Here is a 24,120-nt window from a genome sequence, read left to right on the forward strand (position 1 = left end):
AAATAAATAAATAAAATCTTTAAAAAAAAAAAATTATAGAGCCTTAATGTCAGGATAACTGAGTTTTGCTTAAAAACTATACCAAAATTAAATAAACAATGAATTTAAAAGTTGGAGAAAAGGGAAGAGCGATCAAACAGGAAGCATTATGTTAGTAACTCCTGAAGCTAGTAATCATACATATATAGGCTTATATTATTTCTCTACTTTTGTTATTTGAAAAGAGCCATAATAAAAATTAACAGTAAAAACAAACAAACAAACAAAAAACCTTAAGATCTTCTCCAAAGGGTAATTCTCAAGATTAAATTAGCAACATGGAAAATACTTATGGAAAGTAGAACACAACCTACTAAACCACAACCACATAGAATGTGCGCGCATACCCAAACAGTAAATAAAGAAATCACAGAGACAGCGGGATTCTGAGTGATCATACTTTCTTTAAAGATATTTTACTCCCGGGGAGCCTTACGAGGCTTAGTCAGTGACGCGTCTGACTCTTGATTTCGATTCAGGTTATGATCTCAGGATTATGAGATTGAGCCCTTGTCGGGCTCCAAGCTAGGTGTGGAGTCTGCTTATGATTCTCTCTCCCTCTGCCCCACCCTTCTCGCGCTTTCTAAATAAATAAATAAATAGATAAATAAATAAATAATACAAATAAATAAATATATATCTATTTATTTCTTCTACTAATAGAGCACAGGGAAATTTACAAGTTGTGTGTAAATTAGTTTTCACGGCTATAAAGTCAAGCCTTAATGCTCTGAAAGTTTTAACCTAAATAACCTAAAATAACTTCAACAAAGTTTGGAATATAGCTGCTTCATTAAGTTTTACTCAGGCCACTATTCAAGATCATTGGTACATAATCTTTTTTAAAGGACCCCCACCTTTGCATTAAATGCCACACCCTTCTTAAGAGAAACTCAGACAAATAAGGGAACAGTTCACTTACATCATCACTAAAAACATCCCTCCACAGGCAAAGCAAGCATGCAGAAAAGGCAAGTATTGTGTAAAGAAACTGGCAACTTCTCAGAACAGAATCCTAATTACCACCCATCTCTTCCACTAAATCTTTTCCATTTGAACCCCCACTTTATTTTTGGCAGAAACCCGTGAAATTACAATCCAGCACCATTTCACGCTTTCTATGAGACACTACCTTTTGCTGTGATCTGGTTCGGGGGCCTCGACGTCTGGCTTTGCTGTCGATGACCTCCTCTCTCTTGGAACCTTAGATATTAACAAACAAGACACAATTGAGTTCTCACTTAGTGAAATACAGATGCAGCCTCTTTTCAGTGGAGTTCAACCACTGATAAGTCTACTTGATCGCCTGCCAGATGCCCGGCTGTGGGGATCCGCGATGAGTGAGCCGTGTCTGCCCTCAAGAGCTTACAAATCTTGTCATGAGGTTAACATGTAAAAACTGACGATTCTTTCATTGCCAAATTAACCCAGGGCATCACGAATTCACTCTGTCATTGAGTTTGGGTTTTATCTCTTAAAAAAAATACCTCTGGCTTGGCTTTACCATTTATCTACGCTACGGAATAAAGAAGCTACTGAAAACACAACTGGATTCCCAGTGTTCTCACCTTTCCGTTACCCTTCCTTTCAGATCAAATGCACAATCGAAAGGCTCAGCCATGCTAACAGTTCATTTCCAAGATCCAAGTGCTGGCCTCAAATGATAAATTTCTTCAAATACGCTGGGATTCACATTATCTGGTACCCAGAGGACAAATTGAACTCAGTTTGTTCTATGCTTTTCTTCATTCTGTTCTTCTTTATGCAGAAGATGAAAACAGGCTAACATTATACATGTGTACCCTAGACATCAACCCGCTGGAGAGTAATTCCAAACATGTGCTCCAAAATTGCTAAATGTTTGAAACTGTTTCCAATGTGAACCTATGGATATATTTACCTTTAAACACAAAACAAATTATTTCATGTGTTAACAAATGCGTTTTTAAATCTTCACTGAAGTTATTTAAATCTTCATCGAAGAGGGCGCCTGGGTGGCTGAGTCCGTTAAGCATCTGACTCTTGATCTCAGCTCATGTCTTGATCTCAGCATTTTGAGTTCAAGCCCCAGGTCAGGCTCCACACTGGGAGTGGAGTCTACTCAAATAGTTATTGTGTAAAAAAGACAGATGCTTATATCCAAAGAACTGAATCAAATCAGTTCATTTAAAAAAGAAAAGAACGCTACACCTGTCATAAGAAACCTGAAATATTAGTACTAAGACTGTCACCCCTAATGGACAGACATAATGACTGATCTCCTCCTAAGATGTAAAATACTTTTAGGACCCTTTACTTAAAATACATACACATACAACCCCTGCAATCAGTATCATTACATCAGTCTTTCTGGCACTGAACTTGTTTGTTTTCTCCCATTTTCAAAAAGTTTCAGTTAAAAAGATGTACTTCAAACTTAGGAACTTATGATTTTTACACTGAGTCAAGAAAACAGGACTTGAGAAGACGAGATTTATCGTAAGTTCCACTTCGAAGGAATTCTTCGGCTCTCCTTCCCAGGCAAAGAGATCTCCTAGCCTCATTAGTTACTACACAAGTTTCCCTTCATATTTAAAGGAAAAAATACAAAACTTACCCCAGTCTCTCAATCACAACAAGCTGGATACATGGCCTCAGACCAGAAAATAATGAAATCTTTTGTTTACGTCCCACCCTCATTTGGTAATCATAATCAAACCATCTTCTTTGTTTTTTTTCCCTCTGCATTTTTTTAAAGAGTTTATTTATTTATTTAACACACACACACACATAGACACACAAGGAAAGAGAGAGAGAACACAAGCACGGGGAGTTGCAGGTAGAGGGAGAGGGAGAAACAGAGTTCCTGCCAAGCAGGGGGCCCCACAGGAAGTTGGATCCCAGAACCCTGGGATCATGACTTGAGCTGAAGGCAGCTGCTTAACCGACTGAGCGACCCAGGCACCCCCGCCCTCTGCATTTCTTATACTCAGGAAAGAATACGATGCCAGAATGTAAGAAACCATAAGCAACTAGTGAATCCAGGTGAAATTATCTGAGAGTTAATCATCTGATTAAATTGAAGTTTTCTATGTCTGGAAGTTTTAAAAACAAAAACATGACAAAAATCAACTGTGACATAGAGCCATCACCACAGACTACTATCGAGCAGAAAAAACGCCAAAGAGTCTAGCAAGCAAAGGACATTCCATGGGAGACAGCACGGCATGCCAAAGAGGATGACTTTAGCGTAATCCAGACCAGGCCTCAAATCCTGCAACACATGCTAGTTGTGTGACCTGAGAACTTAATTTTTTCCTATTTGCAGAACAGCGGTCATACTGCATATTTTGCAGGCTTTCTGGAGAGATCAGAAATAACACACATGGCAGTAACATGCTTAGCGTGACAGAGGAAACCAGTAAGTGGTGACCAGTGACGAGGACACAGATCTTGAGATAGGAACATCACACAAAACTCCAAGCACAGAAGAGGTTATATTTAAGACTAATCTATTGAAATAGAAACAGAACATATTCTGATCTTAGCAGTAGAAAGTCCAAGACTAGAAGAACAGCTTTCCTTCATGAATCCTTCAGTCAAATCAAAGGCTCTGTGAGATCACGTAAGGTGAGGAAATCATTCTGACCACATCAGAATAAAGGTTAGAGCGCAGGGAAATGAACCACTGTCTACTCTTCGGGGCACTACGAAGTCCCTTTGGTAAAACGTTCAGTCTCAGTAAGACACATCTCCCGTCTTCTTTTATAGTAGCTTCACCCTCCAGATCGAGCTAGAGCAGCTGGCTACTTCACCCATTTTAAAAACAACCCTTTGATTCTATGATCGTAGGTTTTCGGCTTTGAACCACAGTAAGTCAAAGCACTCATTAAACTATTTATAGTCACTAGAGAAGCAACTTGCTTTACATTCTACCAGCAAATTACTGTTTTATATGCTGTTGAATCAAGTGCATCTCGGACAGTTGTTAGGTTTTTGAAAGAGGAGGCACATCTACCTTGTAATAGTCATAGAGCAAGCCCAGGGCGGCCGCACTGTCTTCGTCTCCATTGATGCTCATCATCGCCTTGGTTGCCGCGGTAAGAGGGTTCTCCAGGAAAGACTTCCAGGCTTCGTCCTCACTAGTGTAGGGGCGCCGCTGTGGATAAAGGGCTTCATTCTGAAGAACTAAGACTGGCCGTTTGCTTCGGAGAGATTAAAAACACACATACGGCTAGATCTCACACTTTTTACTGCAAGGCACCATAAGCTAATTTTTAAAAGACCCAAACAATCAATTCCTTGATATTCCAGTAAAAGAGCCCAATGACCCACCCCAGCAAAGGGCACCGAGGCGAGACCAGGAGACAAGTCACCTGAACGCACACCGACGGGGCCCCCGGGTAAGATAGACGGGACTGGGGAGCCAGGGAACGTACAGTTAACCTACACACGTGACCCAGGATATATAACTTGGCAAAACAAAACAAAACACTCCAAGAAAATGCCAGGCTATTCAAATACCTAAGCAAACAAACACAAGGACAAAGTGAGGCAAAACAGAACATTCATTCTCCTCAGACATCTGCAGTCAGGACTGTACCCTCTCCAAGAGAGCAGACCCGGTTCAAGCATCATGCTGCTACATGTTACTTCCCTCTTTCTCCTGTTGATACCAGGCCTTAGAAACTTTCCTACCCACAAACCAGGGAGAGAGGAGGAGGGGGCGGAAAGAAAAGAGCCACTTCGTTTAATCCTCGGGGGTATATGAGAAAGTTAGAATATTCTACTGATTACCACCAGATTGAGCATGGAATGTGGCCAAAGGGGACTGTAAATCAATAAGGAGGCATAATTTTCTGGCAGGGGAGTTAACTGTTTATCTTAGAGATAAACACTTAAGAATCTACAACAATAAATAAGGCCACTGAACAAAAAGAGCTTTTTAAGAAAATAGGTGGGAAATCTGTTTTTAAAACTCTTTACTAGATTGTCACACTGGGCAAGAACGGTTTCATTTTAACACTGTAGTTGGGTGGGAAAAATCCAGAAAAATCAACAGAGATCTTAGTAAAGTCTTACAGAAGATTCAGTTTTAAAGATTAAAACAAACATTACTGATTCCAAAAACTTGAAATGTCAACAGTCTCAACAACTTTTCAGTTGGTACTATTGAACAAGTCAATAAGGAGAAAAAGCAGAACACAAACTCCAGCAAAATGAAGTTGTTGTGGTTTTTTTTAAGGGAAAAAAAATTGTTAATGTTCAAAACTACCCTGAATTATCAGTATTCTAACAAGCAAATTTAAGGATCAGCTCTCATTGCAACACACAAATGAAATATGTAAGTGGCCTAAAGGTGACCTACCTACTCTAAAAGTGAATGTAGAGAGATTGATTATCTTTTCAAGTAATCAACAAAGGTTAGGGTTTTGGCAGGCAGGCCCTTTAGAAACAGACACAGATTTTTAAAAAGGAGAACATGTTTGAAAAGGTGTGAGAACATGGGCCAACAACGGAATTTATCCTCAAAATTCGGTCTTATTTCAAAGCCAGTGTTTTAAACCCATGTCTACGCATAAAATCCAAATACTGATTACATTTAGTAGGCAAAGCAGTTTTGAGGGGGGTATACTATTCTAACACAAAACAAACATAATGACGTTTATTTAAAAATTAAGACTATGTGTACAAATCTCAAATTCACAATAAATAAATAAATGCACAAAAAGGCATTCCCTACACCATTAGGAGCAGAGTAAAACAGCCACTGAATCAGTGGTATCTTGGGGTGATTTACTGGTGTGCTGCTAAGCTATTATTAATAGTGTAATAGCTACTTCCAGAAGATTATGACAGCACTTGGCTCATTCAATTCCAGTAATGCTAGTTTTTCAGCTTCCCTCCTTCTCCCACCCCCATCCCAAATTTGTATAGGCAACAGAAAATATTTTTTGCAAATGGTTTTGTTTGGGATCACCCTGGAGGTGTCTTGCATTTCCAAAGTGCGCCTAGGGCCAAAATTTTAGCTTTGGAAATTTGCCTTATCTAAACCATAAGTCAAGAAATAAACAGTCACCAGTTGCCTGACTTAGGACTACTTCCTCATATGACAGTCAGGCAGTTGCTCGTCCCTAAAGGCCCATCACTGCCTTTGGTTAAGTCTTAAACTCTTCATTAGCGATCTCTCGAAAGACTTCTGAAACATACTTCAAGTGATTAATTTAGCTGCACATTCTACAACCCAAGATTAATCCATTTAAGATATCCCCTACACAACATCTAACCTTCCCAAATCAGAAAAAGAGCACACTGAAATAAAATGATCCTTAACAAACAATTATAAAACTGGAATGGAATATCTCTGATCTGGATTTACTGATCTGCCCTAGATGGTTGGGTTTGGTGCGATTTACTTTTTTCCTAATAAATATTTTGTTTCGCAACAATTTCACACTTACAGAAAAGGTGCAAAGAAAACACTGAAGTATCCCTCCCCCCCCACCCCCCGCCCCCGTGTCCCTCAAAGTTAACATCTTGAGTTACCACCTTGCATTTGTCAGAAATATTTCTTTGATCACAAACTCCAAAAGGAGTACGGTACGTTCTGTTTATCACCCAGATTTCGAAGATTTCATCCTCTTGATATGTTCTGAGGATTTTTAATTACAGTAATCTGTAATTACCATCAATGATGCAAGTGGCAAAATAACTCCTACAACAATTTTCTCACTCACACAGCCAGCCAGCGGGGAAAAATGCCAGGACAGCAGAGCACTTCAACTTTTCCCTAAATTTCTCCTTTCTGGAGTTCTGGCAGGCGGACTGGAGGAGAGGGCTGGACGACAACGGGCTGATCACCCGAGACGGCTACCTTCCCAGCGGGGGAGCCGGTCCCCAAGAGCTCCGCGGGACCCCCTGAGCAAAAGCGACCCCGAGAGGGGCCCCGCGCGGCGCGGCGCCCCGAGTCTCCTACCCCGCACCCCTGCAGCAGCAGAGCCGAGATGGGGGGCGCCCGCGGGGTGTCCCCCCGACGAGGCCGCTGAGGCGGAGGGGGGACGAGGAGGGAGGTGTCCCCTCCGGAACTGCGTCCCCAAGGCAAGGGTCTGCCCCGGGGGCTTCGGTGGAACAAAGGGCGGGGGGGGTGTGCCGAGGGCAGAGGCCGCGGCGGGGTAGAAAGCGGACGGTGTGACGAGCGCCCCCCGCCCTCCCTGCGCGCTTCGCGTCCCCGTCCCCGTCCCCGCCCCGCGCCCGGCCTAGCACCCCAGCTCGTCCGGCCTCCCCTCTCCCGGGCCCGCGGCAGGTGCCGCTGGCCCGGCGCGCAGCAGCGGCCTGAAGCCGCACGGCCGGACTCGCGCGCCGGCGCCTCACTCACTTGTCGTACTCCTGTGTCATCGCGCTTGCTCGCCGCTGCCGGGCCGCAGAACTGGACTTTCGGGTTGGGACAGTACACCCGATCCGGGGGGGAGGAGGAGGCGGCGGCAGCGGCGGCGGCGGCGGCGGCGGCGGGTCCGGAGCGGCGGCCCCGACGGGTTGGGTTCGCTTTTCTCGCTCTGAGCCGGCTCGGCGCGGGCTGCGCGCTCTGGACGCCCAGGCTCGACCGCCCATTGGCTGGCGGCGCGCCGGGCCGAGGCGGGGCTTCGGGGCCGGGCAGCCGACGGCGCCGCCTGATTGGCCGGCCTGCGGGGCGCCGGGGCGGGGGCCGCGGCTCCGCGTGGCCGCGTCTGTGCCGCGCGCCCCGCGCTGTCGGCCTGCCTCCGGCGGGGACCGGCGTGGCCGCGCGGCAGCCGGCGCGCACCTCCGCCGCTCCGCCGGCCTCCGCGCGCTCACCGCCCCGGGCCGCCGTCGCAGCCCTTGGCCGCTCGCCTGAGGGACGGGCGTGTCTCGGCGCCGCCCTCTCGGGCCTCGGGGCCGCGTCCTTCCTTCCCCACTGGCCCACCAAAGCCCACCCCGCTTCAGCGACGGAGCCTCCCGGGCAGCGGTGCGCCGCTCGGCCGCCTCGGGCACCTTCCCTGCCCGGGTCCGTGACGCGCCCCGCCCTCGTGTCGCCTCTCAGTCCGCGTCCGCGCATTTACGAGGCTCTGGCTTTTACCTGAGAAAGCTCGGGTGGCTGCTTCCTCGCGGAGCCCACGGCACTGTCCGGCGTTAGAACCTTCTGCGCGTCCGTCTCACGCTGGCCGCTGCGTGACAGTCACGGGCAACCGCTGCTTCCCCTCCTGCGGCCGGCGTGGGGACCTGCCTCCAGCCCCAGCTGCCCGGTCCCACCTGCCTGCCCGGCCGGCCCCCTCTTCTGCGCCCACCTCCCCGCTGGCCCCCGCCAGTCTCCCAGCCCGAATCCCCGCGCACCCCTTCTTTCAGGACCCCCATCGGGGCTTCAGCCCCTTCACCCTTCACTCCCCTCACCCCCGAGCTCCTTCCGTGGGCTGCATCTCAGACCCGCTGCCGAGCCTTCCAGCAGCCCTACCGACTCCAGCAGCGCCTGTGCCTGCCCGCCGCGGCCATTCATTCCCACCCACCCCGGCCCAACCCGTCCTTCTGAGCTGAAGCTCTTCTCTGGGGTCTGCTCGCTGCTTCAGCAAATAGACACTGAGAGAACTCCCGTACGCCGGCATTGTTCCAGGTGCCGGAGACAGTGAGCCCGGTTCCCGGCCTGCCTGCCGCATCCTAGGGGGCAACAGACAATGAACAGGACGAGTAAATTACACGGTGCGGTGGAGCGCAGCGAGCTCTGCGGGAGGAAGAGCCGCGCGGCCGGCCGCAGAGCACGGGGTGGAGCCGGGGCTGGAAGGCTCGAGGAGGAAAGGCCTGCAGGGAAGTGGGGTGGAGGGGGCAGGCAGAGGCACACCTTTGCATCCGTTGTGAACAGGGACCGTAGGAGACCCGAATGATCGGAGGGGGACAAAGAGGGAGGAAGGGGAGACGCAGGTTTTTGTGCCCACTTCAGTTTTGGCAGAGCAAGATGGAGGGTTTGGAGTAGAGCCCGTCTTTAAATCGTGGGGGTGGTAAGGGCACCAAGATGGGGGCAGTGAGCCCAGACCACAGTGAACAGTAGCGTGGCCTCGGGTGGTGGAGTGAGACATGGTTGGCTCTTCTCTGAAGATAGAGCCAGGAGGATTTACTGAAAATTGGATATAAAATCCAAGAAAAACGCGATTCAAAGATAGCTATCAAAGGTAAAACCCGGAAGGAATGGTTAGCCATCACCGAGATGGGGAAGACGGCAGACGTAAGTCAGGGGGAGGTCAGGAGTCCCATTTGGGACATGAATTCAAGATGTTCATTGGCACTCCAAACAGACACATCAGTAGGTTGGATGTGAGTGTGGGGACCAGGGACGAAGGGGCTTCGGGGAGTTGTCGGCACAAAGAGGGTCTTGAAGGCCTGGAGAAAAGATGACTCTCCATTGCGGTGAGGGAGGAGAGAACGAAAGTTCTTGGAGTTCTTGTCTTGGTTCTTCCCAACACAGAGAGGCTGGGAAGAAGGGGATCCAGCAGCAGGGGGGAGACCACTGAGGCTGGAGGAGAATGGAGGCACAGGAACTGAGTAGAGAAAGTGAGACAGGAGGGGGGCCCATCGGCTGGGGCCCGTGCTGCCTGGACGTCTCATAAGAGAGGATTTAGTGCCATGGAGCACCGCAGGGGCTTCATTCAGCACCCGCAGTCCCTCAGCAATCCCTGCCAGTTTCCCCCGCTCCCTGATCTCTGGGACCCTTGGGCTCTGAATCAGCACGCACAGACCCTTCTCACTGTCCCCTCTCTGCCATTTCCCATTTCCCATTTCCATCCCCTAATCCTGGGTCCAACACTGGACCATGGAACCTGTCCTTCTTTTTTTTTTTTTTTTTTTTTTTAAGATTTTATTTATTTGACAGACATCACAAGTAGGCAGAGAGGCAGGCAGGGGATGGGGTGAGCAGGCTGCCCACTGAGAGCAGAGCCCGATGTCCTGAACCAAAGGCAGAAGCTTTAACCCACTGAGCCACCCAGGCGCCCCTTGTCCTTCTTTTCTTATTCACTAGTTTCATTTAAGGAACTCCTTTAAGGATTCATTAGATCATTTAAGGAAAATACTAATAACGGTACAAGGACATCATCAGCGTTGCCCTGATTGAAGCGACTCACAGTGGGACCCTGTCTCTACCTTGACTTTTCTCTTCTTCCTCTATCGCAGCTGCAGCTGTGGCCAGGCTGAACTTTATAAAGCACACATTTGAGATTCTGTCACTCTGGTACTCTCCAGATAAAGTTCAACTCCTTAGCAGGGTGAGCAGATGAATAGCTCAACCTACCATTTTGCTCTTCTGCTCCTTCCAGTCCTGCTCAGCACTGAGAACCACCCTTGCCCCCAATTCCCTGCTCCTCCACTTCCCAGCTGGCCCACCTTCCGACTCAATCTTCCAGACTCATCTGGGACTCCCCATTGCTGCAGGGGGACCTCCCTGACCTCCTAGGCTGGGTCAAGTGTCCTGGAGACACCGCCGTCCTCCAAGCCTCACCGCACCACACTTACACGTTCTGTTTGTAATAGGCGATTTTTCCCACCATGGTGGGGCCTCTTCATGAGAGGGCAGGGGTTGTATTGTATCGCTTTGATTTGAATGTCCCTGGTCTCATGGGATACACATAGAAAATATCTCTTAAGTGTTCATTGAATGGGTACCATCCTCTACAGGCATTGGTCTGCCTCTCTTCCCTTCTGGACCATGTCTGCGATGGATCTAAGCGGCCTTCGTGTTGTAAAGACTAATGGCCCTATGCTTCAGTCCCACTGCCTGGTAGGTGGTAGGTGCAAAATAAATATGGGACGAATGAATAAATAAATCATAGAACCCAAAACAGGAACAGTAAGGGCCTGAGGTTGCTAGACCTTAGATATATTAATAAAAACATTGGGTCTCTTTTGTAAATGTTCATACAGGCTTATTGAGCTTGTCTCTGAGAGTTCTCTAAAACAGAAATTAAGATCCAGATATATGAGTGATCCGTCTAGCTATTGGCAATACCTTTATGTTTTTTACTATTTTTATAGGTTATAAAAATCATGCATAGTCATCGTTTTTTTAAAAAGGAAAAAAGAAAAGGAGAAGTAAGGGAACAAAAAAAATGGAAAAAAGAAAATTTAAGTAACACGGAGGGTTTAAAGCACAGAGTCCCTCCCTCTTCATCCTGTCCCTCTCCCCCAAAGATCATCACTGTGAAGTTTTTGTATCTCTTCCTAGATAATGCTTATGTGTCTGCAAGCATACATATGTTTTATTTTCTTACACAAATGGGATTCGCACTGTGCACAACTGTTCTCAGCGTGCTTGCTTCTGTATCTTTTGTCTCCAGCATTTTCCATGTCAGCATATACACATCTACTGCCTTTTAAAAAAAAAATGACTACATATTATTTCTTTGTATTGACGGGTGACAATGAGACCCTATGGGTGAGCAATTAGGATTTTTCTCTCCAGTTTTTCACAATCATAAACTTCCTGCAGTAAACATCCCTCTAACTATACACTTTGCACACTTGACAGGTATGGCTGTTGGGTAAATCCCAGAACTGGAACTTCCATGAAAAAGGCATGCAAAGTTGCAATTTTTATAGATTTTGCCAAATTGTTTTTGAAAAGGTTGCCCCATATTTGGGTTCCAACCAGCAGGATATCAGAGAGTTTGAAGCACCACGCCTTCACCAACCCTGCGCATTATCAAACTTTGCTGACCCGGTCTGTTAGATGAAAAATTCTGTCTTGTTGTTTTGATTTGCATTTTCAAAAATTATGAGTGAGGTTTGGCATCTTTTTGTTTGTTTGGCAATAATTCTTTTTAGCCCATGAGTGGGGTTGTGTTTTGTTTTAAGAGAAGGAGGATCTTCGAGACACCTTCTCAAGTCGTGGGCTTCCAAGTAGGGAATGTGGAGGTTAGGAGGAAGGGCTGAATAGATGGAGTGAGTTCTAGCCCAGGTTCTTCTGCTTTCTGGGCCTCAGAAAAAGGAAGAGGTTGGACTGGACGTCTGGTCCCTTCCAGCTCCAGCGGCTCATGAGTCAAGAGAAGGCTGCGCAGTGGTTCTGACCTTAGCTATCCACCGTCCACACAACTGCAGCCCAGCCTCCGCAGCCTGGCGTTTAAGTTCCTCCTCCATCCGGCCCCGGCACACATTTCTGAATTTCCGTCCCACTGAAAAGTCCCCAGTGCTCTGGATCCCGTCACAGTGTTCCCGGAATATGTCCCGCAATGTCTGGCCCCTGGTTGCCTCTGCTGTTCCTTTCCTCCGCTCCACCTCACTCCCCGCTGCCTTCGAGGCCACCTGCAAGGCCGTCTCCTCCGGGCCTCCCTCCCATCCCACCCGAACAACCCCCGCAGCGCCTCAGGGGTCCCCTCCTTAAATGGCTCTTCACAACTTCACAAGCTGCTCTGCCCCGCAGTTGGTTCGGCTCTGTGTGAGTTCGATGGAGTGACTTTAAGGCCATGAGATCTGGGTTCAAATCTCAGATCTGCCTCATATTTTTACCTCGAGCCGTCTACCTCACGGCCAGTCCTCAGCTCTCCCTTCTGTAAAATGACGGAAACAAAAATCAGGTTTTGTGGGGCGCCTGGGTGGCTCAGTGGGTTAAAGCCTCTGCCTTCGGCTCAGGTCATGATCTCAGGGTCCTGGGATTGAGCCCCGCATCGGGCTCTCTGCTCCGCAGGGAGCCTGCTTCCTCCTCTCCCTCTGCCTGCCTCTCTGCCTGCTTGTGATCTCTGCCTGTCAAATAAATAAATAAAATCTTAAAAAAAAAAAAATCAGGTTTTGTGGAGTTAAATAAGATCACGTGGTCAAAGAAGCCACCACAATCCCCGACACAAAGACACTTGGCAGTTGGCCTCCATGGAGAGGTTAGGTGGTCGGAAGCCAGTCTGGTTCCTTCCCGAGCCTCTGTGTTGACCACGTCCCCTCACCAGCAGCTGACCGGCCACGTGCAGGGCCCATCGCAGGCAGGGACCTCACTCTGATGAAATAGCCCGTATCGGAGAGACATCTCAGGTGGCTGTGATGCAGGGCCTCCGTGCCTGCCATCCGAGATCGGTCCCGCCCAGCGTACCACAGCCACCCTGTCTCTCACCATTGTGACATGAGAGCCTTCCGCTCTGGAGATTCGGGGTGTGGACGGGAGAGTGTGGAATCCCCACCCTCGCCTCCCAGCTCTGTGACTTGGGAAAGTGACGGAATCCCTGAGCCTCAGTTTCCACAACTGGGGGATATGAGGCACTAATTCCCATCACCAAGGGATTTATCTGTTTTGTTTCGTGAGAAGTGTCTTGAGCTATGCCAGATCCGTTGGAATTCAGTAAATATGAAGGGTTCCACCTTCCCGTTTTTCCTCACTGTATTTATTATAAGCTGCTTAAGGGACAGAAACTATACCTCATACCAAAAAACCCCCTCATCATCTAGCATAGTAATAAGCATATTCGAGAGTAGAGACAGTTGTCACTCAGGGGGTGATGACATTAGCCTGCTTTGGGCAACACTCATTGATCCGTATGTCCTGTCTTGCAGATGAAGAAACGAGGTCCAGAGACATCAAGAGATGGATTCAGGGTCTCATGGTCAGTAAATTCAGGACTTGAATCCAGACCCTTGTTTCAAATCCCTCGCTTTCCCTTGTAGGTAGTGGTACGGCCAACAGTGAGAGCATTTCTGCCTGACGTTCTGGGTTTAGCCTGTCGCCCCATTATAAAACAACCTGGACACTTTAATTGTGACAGAGCCCTGCCCGGGGCTTCCAGTGACATCTGGCGTAGAGGACAGTGCGTCGGATTAGTCTCTGCACTGATTCTCCAACTCCGAGAACACGGTGACTCGCGGAACTCTCCATTTTGTGGTGTCCGGCACTCCAGCCTCCGATGTCCTTAACGGCACTGTCCTGAGCATGCTTGCTCCCGGAGGCTTCGCCCCTTCCCTTCCAGGTCTGCCTGTCATGCCCGGCTGACAGCAGTCTCCGGTGAGTCTTGTTAAGTACCTGGGACTTGATCCAGACTCTCTCCGAGTTTCTGAATGGAGGAAGAAGAAGCTGTGTCAGATTGGGTGTCACCCTCCTGCTGGCAACAAGAACCCAGATATCTCACATTCTTTTCTTATGGCTTCACGCAGATCGATCATTCCAGAGAAGGCTCCACAGTTGCAACACGGCTGCCAGAAAGCCCTTGGCTTAGACACGCTAGCCTTACCCTTTGGTACACCTCTCCTGTCTGTGACTAATACGGAGCGGGGAGGAGCCGTGTGCTTTAGAGCCATCTCAAGAAACCGCTCCAGGCTTGGGAGTGGGAGGCCTTGGCTGGGCTGGATGCCTCCCATTTGCATATTTCACTCTTTGAAGAAAAGGTTACTCCTGGTAAAACATCTTCATGATGAAACGGGTGTTTAAAATTGTAGCATCTCACCACATTTTAATACGAGAGAGAGAGATCACCCTGCCTTTAGAGGAAGGAAACATGGGATTAAGTTGCTGGCCCAAAGTTGACATTTCATTAACTCAATTTTTCTAGTAATTCTTCCCCAGCTGGGTTTTTTTTTTTTTTTACTTGCAATTTGAGTATTTTGTGACTCACTTTTGATTATCTTTCCTAAACACCCCGAAACTGTCAATTCCAATATCTGGAATTTTGAGTTATCCTTGTTGGCGACAGTTAGAAAAAGGAAGAACTAGGGGTTGAAAAAGGAATAGGAGAAAAAAAATTCAGGAAAATTTCACAACAAGAACCCAGAGAGAGAAACGACATAGAAGCAGGGTTCAGAGTTGCGGGGCTGCATCTTTTGAAGGGACTGGGGTGCTGTGTGCTGGGTCTGTGACCTCCTGGAGCACCACCTGGAGCTGCTTCGGTGACTTCGGACTTGGGGAGGCAGTAGGCATTACCTCTCCGATATCCTTCCATCCGCTTAGTCACAGCCCCTCAGGACATCACAAAACTCCAAGGGACTCGACTCTGGGGCCATCGTGGGGATCAGCAGATGGGGACGTGAGCTCTGAGATAGGACATCAGAGGGTTTTTAACACAGAGACGGCAAAGCACAAACAGTGCTTCCTGGCGCACACGTAATCCCTAACAAAGCAAAATTACGTGCTGGCACCGCGTTGAGGATGCACAGAAGAGAGACCCCACGAAGTTTCTGGTGGGTGACAAGTAGAAATTAATTGTAGGGGGGCACCTGGGAGGCTCAGCCGGTTAGGCATCTGCTTTGGGCTCAGGTCACAATCCCAGGGTCCTGGGATCGATCCCCACGTCAGGCTCCCTGCTCAGTGGGGAGCCTGCTTCTCCCTCTCCCTCTACTGCTCTCTCCCTGCTTGCTTGCTGGCTCTCTCTCTGATAAATAACTAATCTTCTTTAAAAAAAGATTCTCTCTCTGCCCTCTCCTCCCTCTCTAAATAAATAACTGCATGCTTGCATTAAAAAATTAATTGTATGAAGTTCGCTATTATAAATCAGGTGTGTGACGTCTAAATGAGCTTCTTCTTGGGTGGGTTACTTACCTTTTTTTAAATCTTTGTGCACTCTATTTTTCATATAAGATCTCAGGTTTCTTACCCTCAGAGTCTCCTACCCAGCCCACAGGTACGTGTATCCACAAATAACTCACAGTCTGGCGCCCAAGTTGCTGGATCCGGAGACCTGGGCACATTCAGAAAAACGTTGTAAATGCCCTAAAGGGGACGTGTGTTGAATGCTTAGGGAATGATGGATTCTGCCTGGGGGCTTAGGGGGGGTAGGGGAGGACATTACAATTGAGCAGGGCCTTTAAGGAAGAATTAGGGGTCTCCTGAGATGAGGGAGGGCATTTATGATAAGGAGTACAACAAGGGCAAAGGCCCCGAGGTGGGAGATGTCATAGTTGTTCAGGATTGCCTTGTCTGGGATGGAGGGAGCTGGGCTGGGGCAGGCGACAGGAAGTCCTAGGTAGGAACCACACTTAGATGGACCGTCTGGGCTAAGCCATCAGGCTGTGGGTAGCAAGGAGTCATCAAAGGCTGCCGAACGTCAGAATGTCATTAGATCTATTTGGGGAACAGAACTGGCAGGGGCATGACAGGGACAGATGCTGGGAAATGAGAATGGTTTTGCCCACACCAGGAGGAAGATGAGGAGGGTCTCAGCTAGGTAGCGACTATGTTGTCAGAGGACTCGAGACTGGCCAGAGAGGTCGTTGGTGGTAGAACTGTCAGGGCTGAGTGACAGAGATGTTGGGTGACGGACTGGGAGGGGTTGGCGATTTATAGCGTAGGTGATTGGGTAAATGGTGCCATAACTGAGAGTCAGGGAACAGGTTCAGGGCGGAGGTTTGGAGGAGGGGGTGGAAACACATCAGTCATAAACACTAATGTCTTCTTCTTCATGGCAACATTTGGGCTCCTTTGATTCCAAACTGACATCACCAGGGCTGGGAGCTTGGAGAGGCAGGGCTGTAAGCCGAAGCCCGCGGATACCTTAGCCAGTTTGCCTGGGATCAGGACTTCTCAGTGTCTTTATTTGTCAAATAACGTAGTGCATCGTGGGATCGGTCAGGGGCTGAGAGCCGAGGGCTCTGTAAGCGCTGAGACCTGTCTGTGCCTGCCATAGTCCCAGCACGTGAGATCTTCGCGGTACTGCTCAGGGGTACCTCAAGCAAAAGTGAGGCCCGTGTCTCCTCCTTCTGTTTTAAAAACTCTCCCATCCGATTCAAAACCAACACTCGGAGGGCAGACGACCAGCTTCCTTCGTCCAGCAGTGATCCTCGTGGTGCACAGCCGATAAGAATAGGAAAGTTTTCGTAATCTTTCCCTTTTTATCATCATTCCTTCCATCAGAACCCTTTCTTTTTATTATTATTATTTTTTTATTAACACAAAACATATTATTTGCCCCAGGGGTCCAGGTCCCTGAATCGTTCACAATGCTCCCAAAGACACACACCCTCCCCCATGTCCATCCCCCGCATCGGAGCCCTTTCTTGAGGATCTGTGGGAAGTAGGTTTCTCTACCGAGCATGAGAAAGCACCCCCACCCCCTGCCCCATCTCAAAGGCGTCAGCCTGCCTGGGGCAAGACGCATGCAGAAGTAGGGTCCCCTAGATGCCAAACACAGGGGGAGCCATGAGCGCCGAGGAGCCCTCCCTCTCGCTGTGGAAGGGCCCTGTGCCCTTTCAGACGCAGGGAGGACGAGATCAGTGAGGGACACAGTGAGCTGGGGACCGGGAGACGGGGACCAGATGGCGGGAACAGACAGCAGAATTATGGTGCGTGGGAAGCCAGGTGATCAAGTGCAGACTCGGGGGCCACCGCACCCACTCGGAGCCTCAGGCGGTGCTGAGAAGGAGGAGGCAGGGGGTCTAAACACACAGCACCTTGACCAGACGCAGATCCCTGCGCTGGACCCGGAGAAATCCTGGGGCTAGACCCGGAGAAGTGGAGAGGGGCTGGCACGGGCCCATAGTGTTTTGGCAGATGGCAAACGGGGAGTGGGAGGAGAAGGCCCAAGCAGAGCGACAAGGGGCCCCGGGCAGAGGAGACTGTCTCAGGGAGACTTCTATTCTGGTGTGAATTTCTAAGGAGAGAAAGCTAAAAATAAGTGAACATGTTTATAATATATGCTTATCCTCCAACGTGGTGAGGAACACATCTTTCCTACTTTTAACCTTTCGAGTTAAAACCGGAGACCATCTCTTTCATTTTAGGTAATGTTTAACTTAATCACGTAATCTGACTTAATGCAGACAACAATGGTGACAAAAGGTAATTACGTTTAAATGGAATTCTAACTTAAAAAATTCTTTTGCAAATATCTGTGAGTCACCAGTTCCACGCAAATATCCATAAAACATGTACTAATTGTTCCAGAGGAAATAATTGTTGCAGAAGGGCAAGAGGCCAGGGGAGCTGAAATACCAGGTTCTTAATTTATAAAGTCAATAAAAGCACTCTTTTGTAAGTTCTTCTCAAATCGTAGCCTATTATCAGCTAAGTCTGGCACTAAAATCACTTTATGCTTAAATACTTCATAGGGCACAAAACAAGGGAACACACACTAAGAAAACATTTTGTGAGAGACTTAATACTATGGGACTTACTCAGCTTTCAAGAATAGAGAGGTATTTAAAATGGAAAAAAAAAAGTCACCGCTTCTCCACCCAACATGAAAATACATACTTTTAACTAGCTGCGATGTATAATAATTCACAGAACTTTGGAAATTCTACTCAGTTCTCCTGAAGACTTGGCAATAATGCTCCTTCTCTCCCAACCAGCGTTGCTTTCTGTATAAATACAGGGTTGAATTAATATTGCTTTTTCCTTCCTGGGCTTTGTGCGAATGGAGGGGGAAAACAAAAACAGAAACAAAGAGATAACAAAAAACTACAGACAGTCTATGGTTAAAGGTTCAGCCCCAGCTGCCCTGGTCCCGGGCTCTCCTCCTTCCTTTGCGCTGTAGAAGGTCCCACTTCTGTGTGACAACCGCAAGCCTGTTGTGGCCCCTTCGGGAAGGTAAAGCACATGGCAGCTCCTTACCCATAACCTACGAGCTCACCCCCTGCATTTCCACAATGATGTCCGTCTACCCGACGCAAGAGGAGCCGAGGTTGGCAGGTGGAAGGCCCTCCTCTTCCTTTCACGTCTAACCCAGAATCTCAAAACTGCCTGAAGAAATCCATACTTTTTAAGGATTAAAAAAACCACCCCCGCAAAAAGACAAAGACAAAAACAAAAACCCCAACACCTATGTTCAAAATTTATGAGATAGGGGCACCTGGGTGGCTCAGTGGGTTAAGCCTCTGCCTTCAGCTCAGGTCATGATCCCAAAATCCTGGGATCGAGCCCCGCATCGGGCTCTCTGCTCAGCGGGGAGCCTACCTCCCCACCCCCCTGCCTGCCTCTCTGCCTACTTATGATCTCTGTTAAATAAATTAAAAAAAAATTTATGAGGTAGCCTTATAGATTAACAACATATTTAAGCCAGTGTTCTGTATTCTTATGGGAAAAGATTCTCGTCGTATCTGTTTAATTTTTTTAATTTTAAAAATCTAGAAGTTTTTTGGGACGCCTGGGTGGCTCAGTTGGTTAAGCAGCTGCCTTCGGCTCAGGTCACGATCCCAGCGTCCTGGGATCGAGCCCCATATCGGGCTCCTTGCTCCGCAGGGAGCCTGCTTCTCCCTCTGCCTCTGCCTTCCACTCTGTCTGCCTGTGCTTGCTCTCATTCTCTCTCTCTGACAAATAAATAAATAAAATCTTAAAAAAAAAATCTAGAAGTTTTTTTGTTAATCTACTATGATCAAACTTTTATTTGCCACAGATGTAGATGGGTAGATTTATCTAGATATAGTAAATGAGAAAACACGCACAAGGTTTGGAAGGTAGGCAGGTGTGGAATAAGTGTCCTTCCCGGCTGTGTTTTCCACAAGGTTCTGAGGATCCAAATTTGATGCTCAGACAACTAAGAACAGGACATTCTTTCCACTTCAGAACATATATGCTCTATGGGCATGGCTGTGAGCATAGACTGGTCACTGACAGACACAACAATCTAAAGACTGTTTTTCTAGAAGTGATGGCATTCTGCTCTCACCCCTCCTCGCCTTGGAAGGATCTGCTTTCATACGATTACAATAGTTACGGGAGCTGAGACCATGTGAAATATTACTTGGTTTTATTTCCTTTTAGGGTGGTCCCCTAATCTGTAATTTCACTGCAGTGGTAAGGAATTTAATTTAAAAAAACATAAAATAAGTTTGGGTGAGTAAGTTTTGGAAGAGATTCCACCCAAATCCACAAAGATTACAAGTCACTCTCGTGGCGAAATAGTGAATTTTTAATCTCCTTTCAGGGGAAGCAATAAATTATTTCTTCCCCTGAATGGAGATTAAAAATTTGCTTCCTGCTCCGCGCAGGGACAGCCCGGGACCTGGGCACACCTCCCAAGAGGCCGGCTCTGCCATGTGGCCCTTCCACCTGCGCCCTCACCTCCCCCTCTGTGCTCCTCCAGGGCTCGATCCGTGCACCATCGTGGCATCAGCCTACTTCTGCCTTATTGCATCATTGGGCACCTTTCTAGTTTAGATAGAGCTGAGGCAAATGTCCAGGCAGAGACAGACCTTGAGGAGACCACCCACTGGATGCCCTGTGCCCATGGGGCTGGGCGAGGGTGCTGCAGCAAAGGAGAAACGGCGCCCAGAGAGTGGAAGTGACCCAGGGACACCGTCATTCATTCTCGCAGGCCGAGTATGGGGGCGCCAGTGGAGCTGAGCACCTGCGTTCCTGTGGACAACCCCAGCCAGTGGGAGCCGAGCAGAGCGATCAGCACCCACGACCAGGTGCATCAGAGCCTGGCAAGGACCTAGAGGACACATATAGGGTCGGGGCTCTTCCTCCATCTCACCCTTGAACCCAAGGCCATCTAGGGAAGGAGACTGGTTGGGAGGAACAGCCTTCATAGGGATTTCAACTTTCACTTTGCTAAATATTTATTCTCCCTCTGCTTGCTGCTCTCCCTGCCTGGGCTTTCCCTCTCTCTCTCTCTGACAAGTAAATTTTAAAAATCTTAAAAAAAAAAAAAAAGAGCAAATCTGGATGCCAGTAGTTGCAAAGTTTCTAACCAAATGCCCTGGTAGCAGACGATCAGCAGATGTTAGAAATTGTTTTGCCCATAATACCACAGCGTCATATTTTGCACATATGAGATGTTGAGACTTTGAACTAGAAAGGAGAGACCACATACGCAGACATTGTTCATTGCCTATCAACAGACGGCCCCTGCCCCAACTCCGCCTTTCCCTGCTAATAGTACGTTAAGTTTGCTCAAATAGTAGAGAAAGACCCTTAATCCTAGGGAAGGTAGGAATGCATCAGGATAGTCTAAAGCAGTCATGGTAATCCTATTCCCCTTTGCCAGTGATGGTGCAGATTTGGCCAATGCAATGTAAAGGAAGCTCTACCTGGGAGCTTCTAGAAAAGGTTTTCTCACTAGACACTCTTGGGAAAATGTTTAGTCATAGTTCCCTCCTTCTACCAGGATTCGTTTGTATGGAATTGCAGCATCCATCTTGTGACCATGAGGAAGCAAGCTGAGAACTAGAGGCCAATGTGCTGGGAACGGCAAAGCAAGAACAGTTGGACCACTGAACCAAAGCTGGTATGACTTACTTCCAGAACTTTTGTTATGTAAAAAAACCCCACAAAATACTTCTGGTTTAGTAGTTGGAGGGGAGTCTGTTAATTGCAGCCTAAAAGCATTCCTTACTTCTTTGTGTCATTTGTTTTTGAACGTGACGGTTATGTGATAGAACCAACAGTGGTTCTCACATTAGTGGGTGTGCAGCAGAATCTCTGGGAGGGAGATTCTCCACATTGATGGGCTCCACGCTGAGTTTCTAAATTGGCAGGTCAGTGATAAGGCCTGGAATTTTCCATTTCTAGTTAAGTTTTCAGGGGGTATCAATGTTGTTGGGTCAAGGATCACATTTTGAGAACCACCGTGATAGATAATCAAGACATTTTTATTGAATTATATTTACCGAAGTGTCCACAAATCTTCCTGCTGGTAATGGAGGAAAGAAAGCTACATTTCTTATGAACATAGATACAAAAAATCTTAACATTTCAGCAAATCAAATTCAATAATATGTAAAAAGGATGATAGATCATGACCAAGTGGGGTTTATCCTGGGAAGGCAAAGCTGGTTTAGCATTTGAAACTCAACTGAATTTCATATTAACCATATTGTAAATGCCAAATTAACTGGCTAAAAAAGAAAAAAAAACATGCCATCATCTCACAAATGCAAGAAAAGCATCTGAAAAACAAAAAACAAAACAAAACAAAACAAAACCAACATTAATTTCTGATTAAAAAAAAAAACACCACTCTGCAATCCAGGAATAGAAGGGAACTTGCTGAAGCAGGAACAGCATTCACAGAGATCTCTTCTATCTATGCAAACCCTCTAGGAGATCCCATCTGGCCTCACAGTTTTTAAATAGTACTTATATTCTGATGTTTCCGATATTTACATTAGCCCTGACCCCTGCCCCTCCAACTTCAGATTTTGAGTTCTCTCCAGTGACTAACAGGGATCTCAAACTCAATATGCCCAAACAACACTGATTTCCCAATACCCACTCTTCTGAGTTCTCCTGTAGTGGACTGCCTAAAGTCAAGGGCTGGTACCATGTGTGGCCTTGGCATCTGGTGAAACTGGGAGGGTCCCGAAGTGGCCTAACTTTGACTTCCTCTCCCCACTAGGCTCCCATGGATAGGGCTCCCTAGCTGAAGGCACCTTATTAAGAAGATCAGAGGAGTTCCTGCCTGCCCATGGGATTATTCAAATAAGTCAATCATACGCTCCTGCAGGAACTAGGGCTCACTCCATCCCTCCGATAAGACAAAGCCTGCCTCCCTGTCCCTTGTTCCCTGTTCCCGAGTGTGACCCGCGGGCCCTGCAGAGTGTGTGTGCGTCCTCTCTCAGTTTTAAGTATATGGGATTACGCTGCTGTCAATCTCATCCATTCAATCTTGGGTTCCCACAGCCCTATGGCCAACCCAGATACGTCCTTCCCAAACAGGGTGAATGGGGGAAATTAAAGCTGCCCATCTTAATAAATGGTACAGGGGGCAAAAATCAGGGCATTTTGATTTCTCACACCTACAACCGACTCATCACCAAATCCTTATTATTTCATACGTAAACTGTATCTGGGATCTAATCCCTTCCTAGCACTTCCATCACGACCTCTGTAGGGCACACCGCCTCTTGCCCAAACCAAACAGTAGTCTCTGTTGTGGGCGCTACCTCTGCCCACTTCCCCCTGCAATCTGTTCACCATAGAGCACGTGCTCCTTTTATGACACGCGTCTGATCACACCATTCTTTGTGTTTTTTCTTTTCTTTAAGATTTTATTTATTTGACAGAGCGAGAGAACACAAGCAGGGGGATCAGCAGAGAGGGAGAGGACGAAGCAGGCTTCCGGCTGAGCAGGCAGCTCGACGTGGGGCTCTATTCCAGCACCCTGGGATCATGACCTGAGCCAAAGGCAGACGCTGAACCAGCTGAGCCCCCCAGGCGCCCCAGATCACACCATTCTTTTGCTCAAAAATTGTTAATGGCTTCCCGTGACACCCCTGGGATATAAGCCCACGTTCTTACCACGGCCCGGAACGCCAACTCTTGCATTTCACTCAAGCTGCCCTGAACAACTTGCTATCCCTTGACTCCATCCAGCTCACTCTGGCTCAGAGCCTTTGCCTGGTTCCTCTGCTCGGAAGAACTTTCCCCTGGAGAGCACCGGGGCTTCTCCACCCACTTGATCTCCACTCAAGGTCACCTCGCAGGTCCTTCCTCAATCGCCTTTCCTAAAAAGGCCCACCTGCCACCCTCACCTTGCTTTTTCTTTGTTTGCACCTCATTAGCCCAACTATGGTCCATTTGTTTACTCTCTGCCCCCACCCAATGAGAAGATCCTCAAAGGCAGGGCCCTTGTTTTCTGCCGTGGCTCCTATGCCTGGAGCTCACCTGCTCAGTGTTTGTTGCATGAATAAGCTGCGAACAAGAACGCCTGGTTTTCTAATATCCTTACCGGATATTATAAACCTTTATATATCTTTGGTAATCTATTTTAATTTGTATCAGTTTTTGGGTTGACCTTTGTATTTCTTTTTTCCAGCAAGCTATCTTTTCAGAGTCCTTGCACAGCTTGTCTTTTTCCTATTGCTTTGCAAGAGCTATTGATTCATTGAAAAATTATTCCTTTGTCTGTCCTATGCTACAAATATATTTTCCTACTTGCTCTTTGCCTGTGACTTTGTAGTCACATTACCAGTTTTTCCCTTTTGGCTTCTGGTTTTGGGGCATGCTTAGAAAGTCCTTCCCTGTTCCAAGATCATCCAAGCAGCCGTACTTGTTTTCTTCTAAGCAATATATGTGTATGTAAAAGATTATGATGTTTAGATCTCTGATGCATCTGGGATTTCCTTTGGGGAATAAAGAGTAAGGAAGTGATCTAGTTAAAAGCAAATTTAGCTTTTAAGAAGAAAAAGAAAAAAAGCAAAGAAAAAGAAAAAAAGAAATAAAGCAAATTTGGCTTTAAAATATAAAGAATTCAAATTTCTGGA

The 24,120-nt window shown here is 47.5% G+C and overlaps 1 protein-coding gene across 4 annotated transcripts in view; it reads right to left on the reverse strand.

The window, feature by feature from the left end:
* GRHL1 (grainyhead like transcription factor 1) overlaps positions 1-8,173 on the reverse strand; it is a 54,559-nt gene extending 46,386 nt beyond the window's left edge. The window contains exons 1-3 of one of the 4 annotated variants that reach the window (XM_044262092.1): positions 8,111-8,173; positions 4,037-4,223; positions 1,172-1,242 (exon numbers count right to left, since the gene is read on the reverse strand). In XM_044262092.1, the coding sequence (XP_044118027.1) occupies positions 1,172-1,242; positions 4,037-4,102 (137 nt within the window). In that variant the 5' untranslated portion in view covers positions 4,103-4,223; positions 8,111-8,173. Of the gene's footprint in view, positions 1-1,171; positions 1,243-4,036; positions 4,224-6,755; positions 6,871-7,393; positions 7,515-8,110 lie in introns of those variants that run through there. The other 3 variants (XM_044262090.1, XM_044262089.1, XM_044262091.1) reach the window with 3 other exon arrangements.
* Positions 8,174-24,120: the final 15,947 nt, after the last annotated feature.

This window comes from Neovison vison, chromosome 8 (assembly GCF_020171115.1).
Source record: "Neovison vison isolate M4711 chromosome 8, ASM_NN_V1, whole genome shotgun sequence".
NCBI classification, from domain to species: Eukaryota; Metazoa; Chordata; class Mammalia; order Carnivora; family Mustelidae; genus Neogale; species Neogale vison.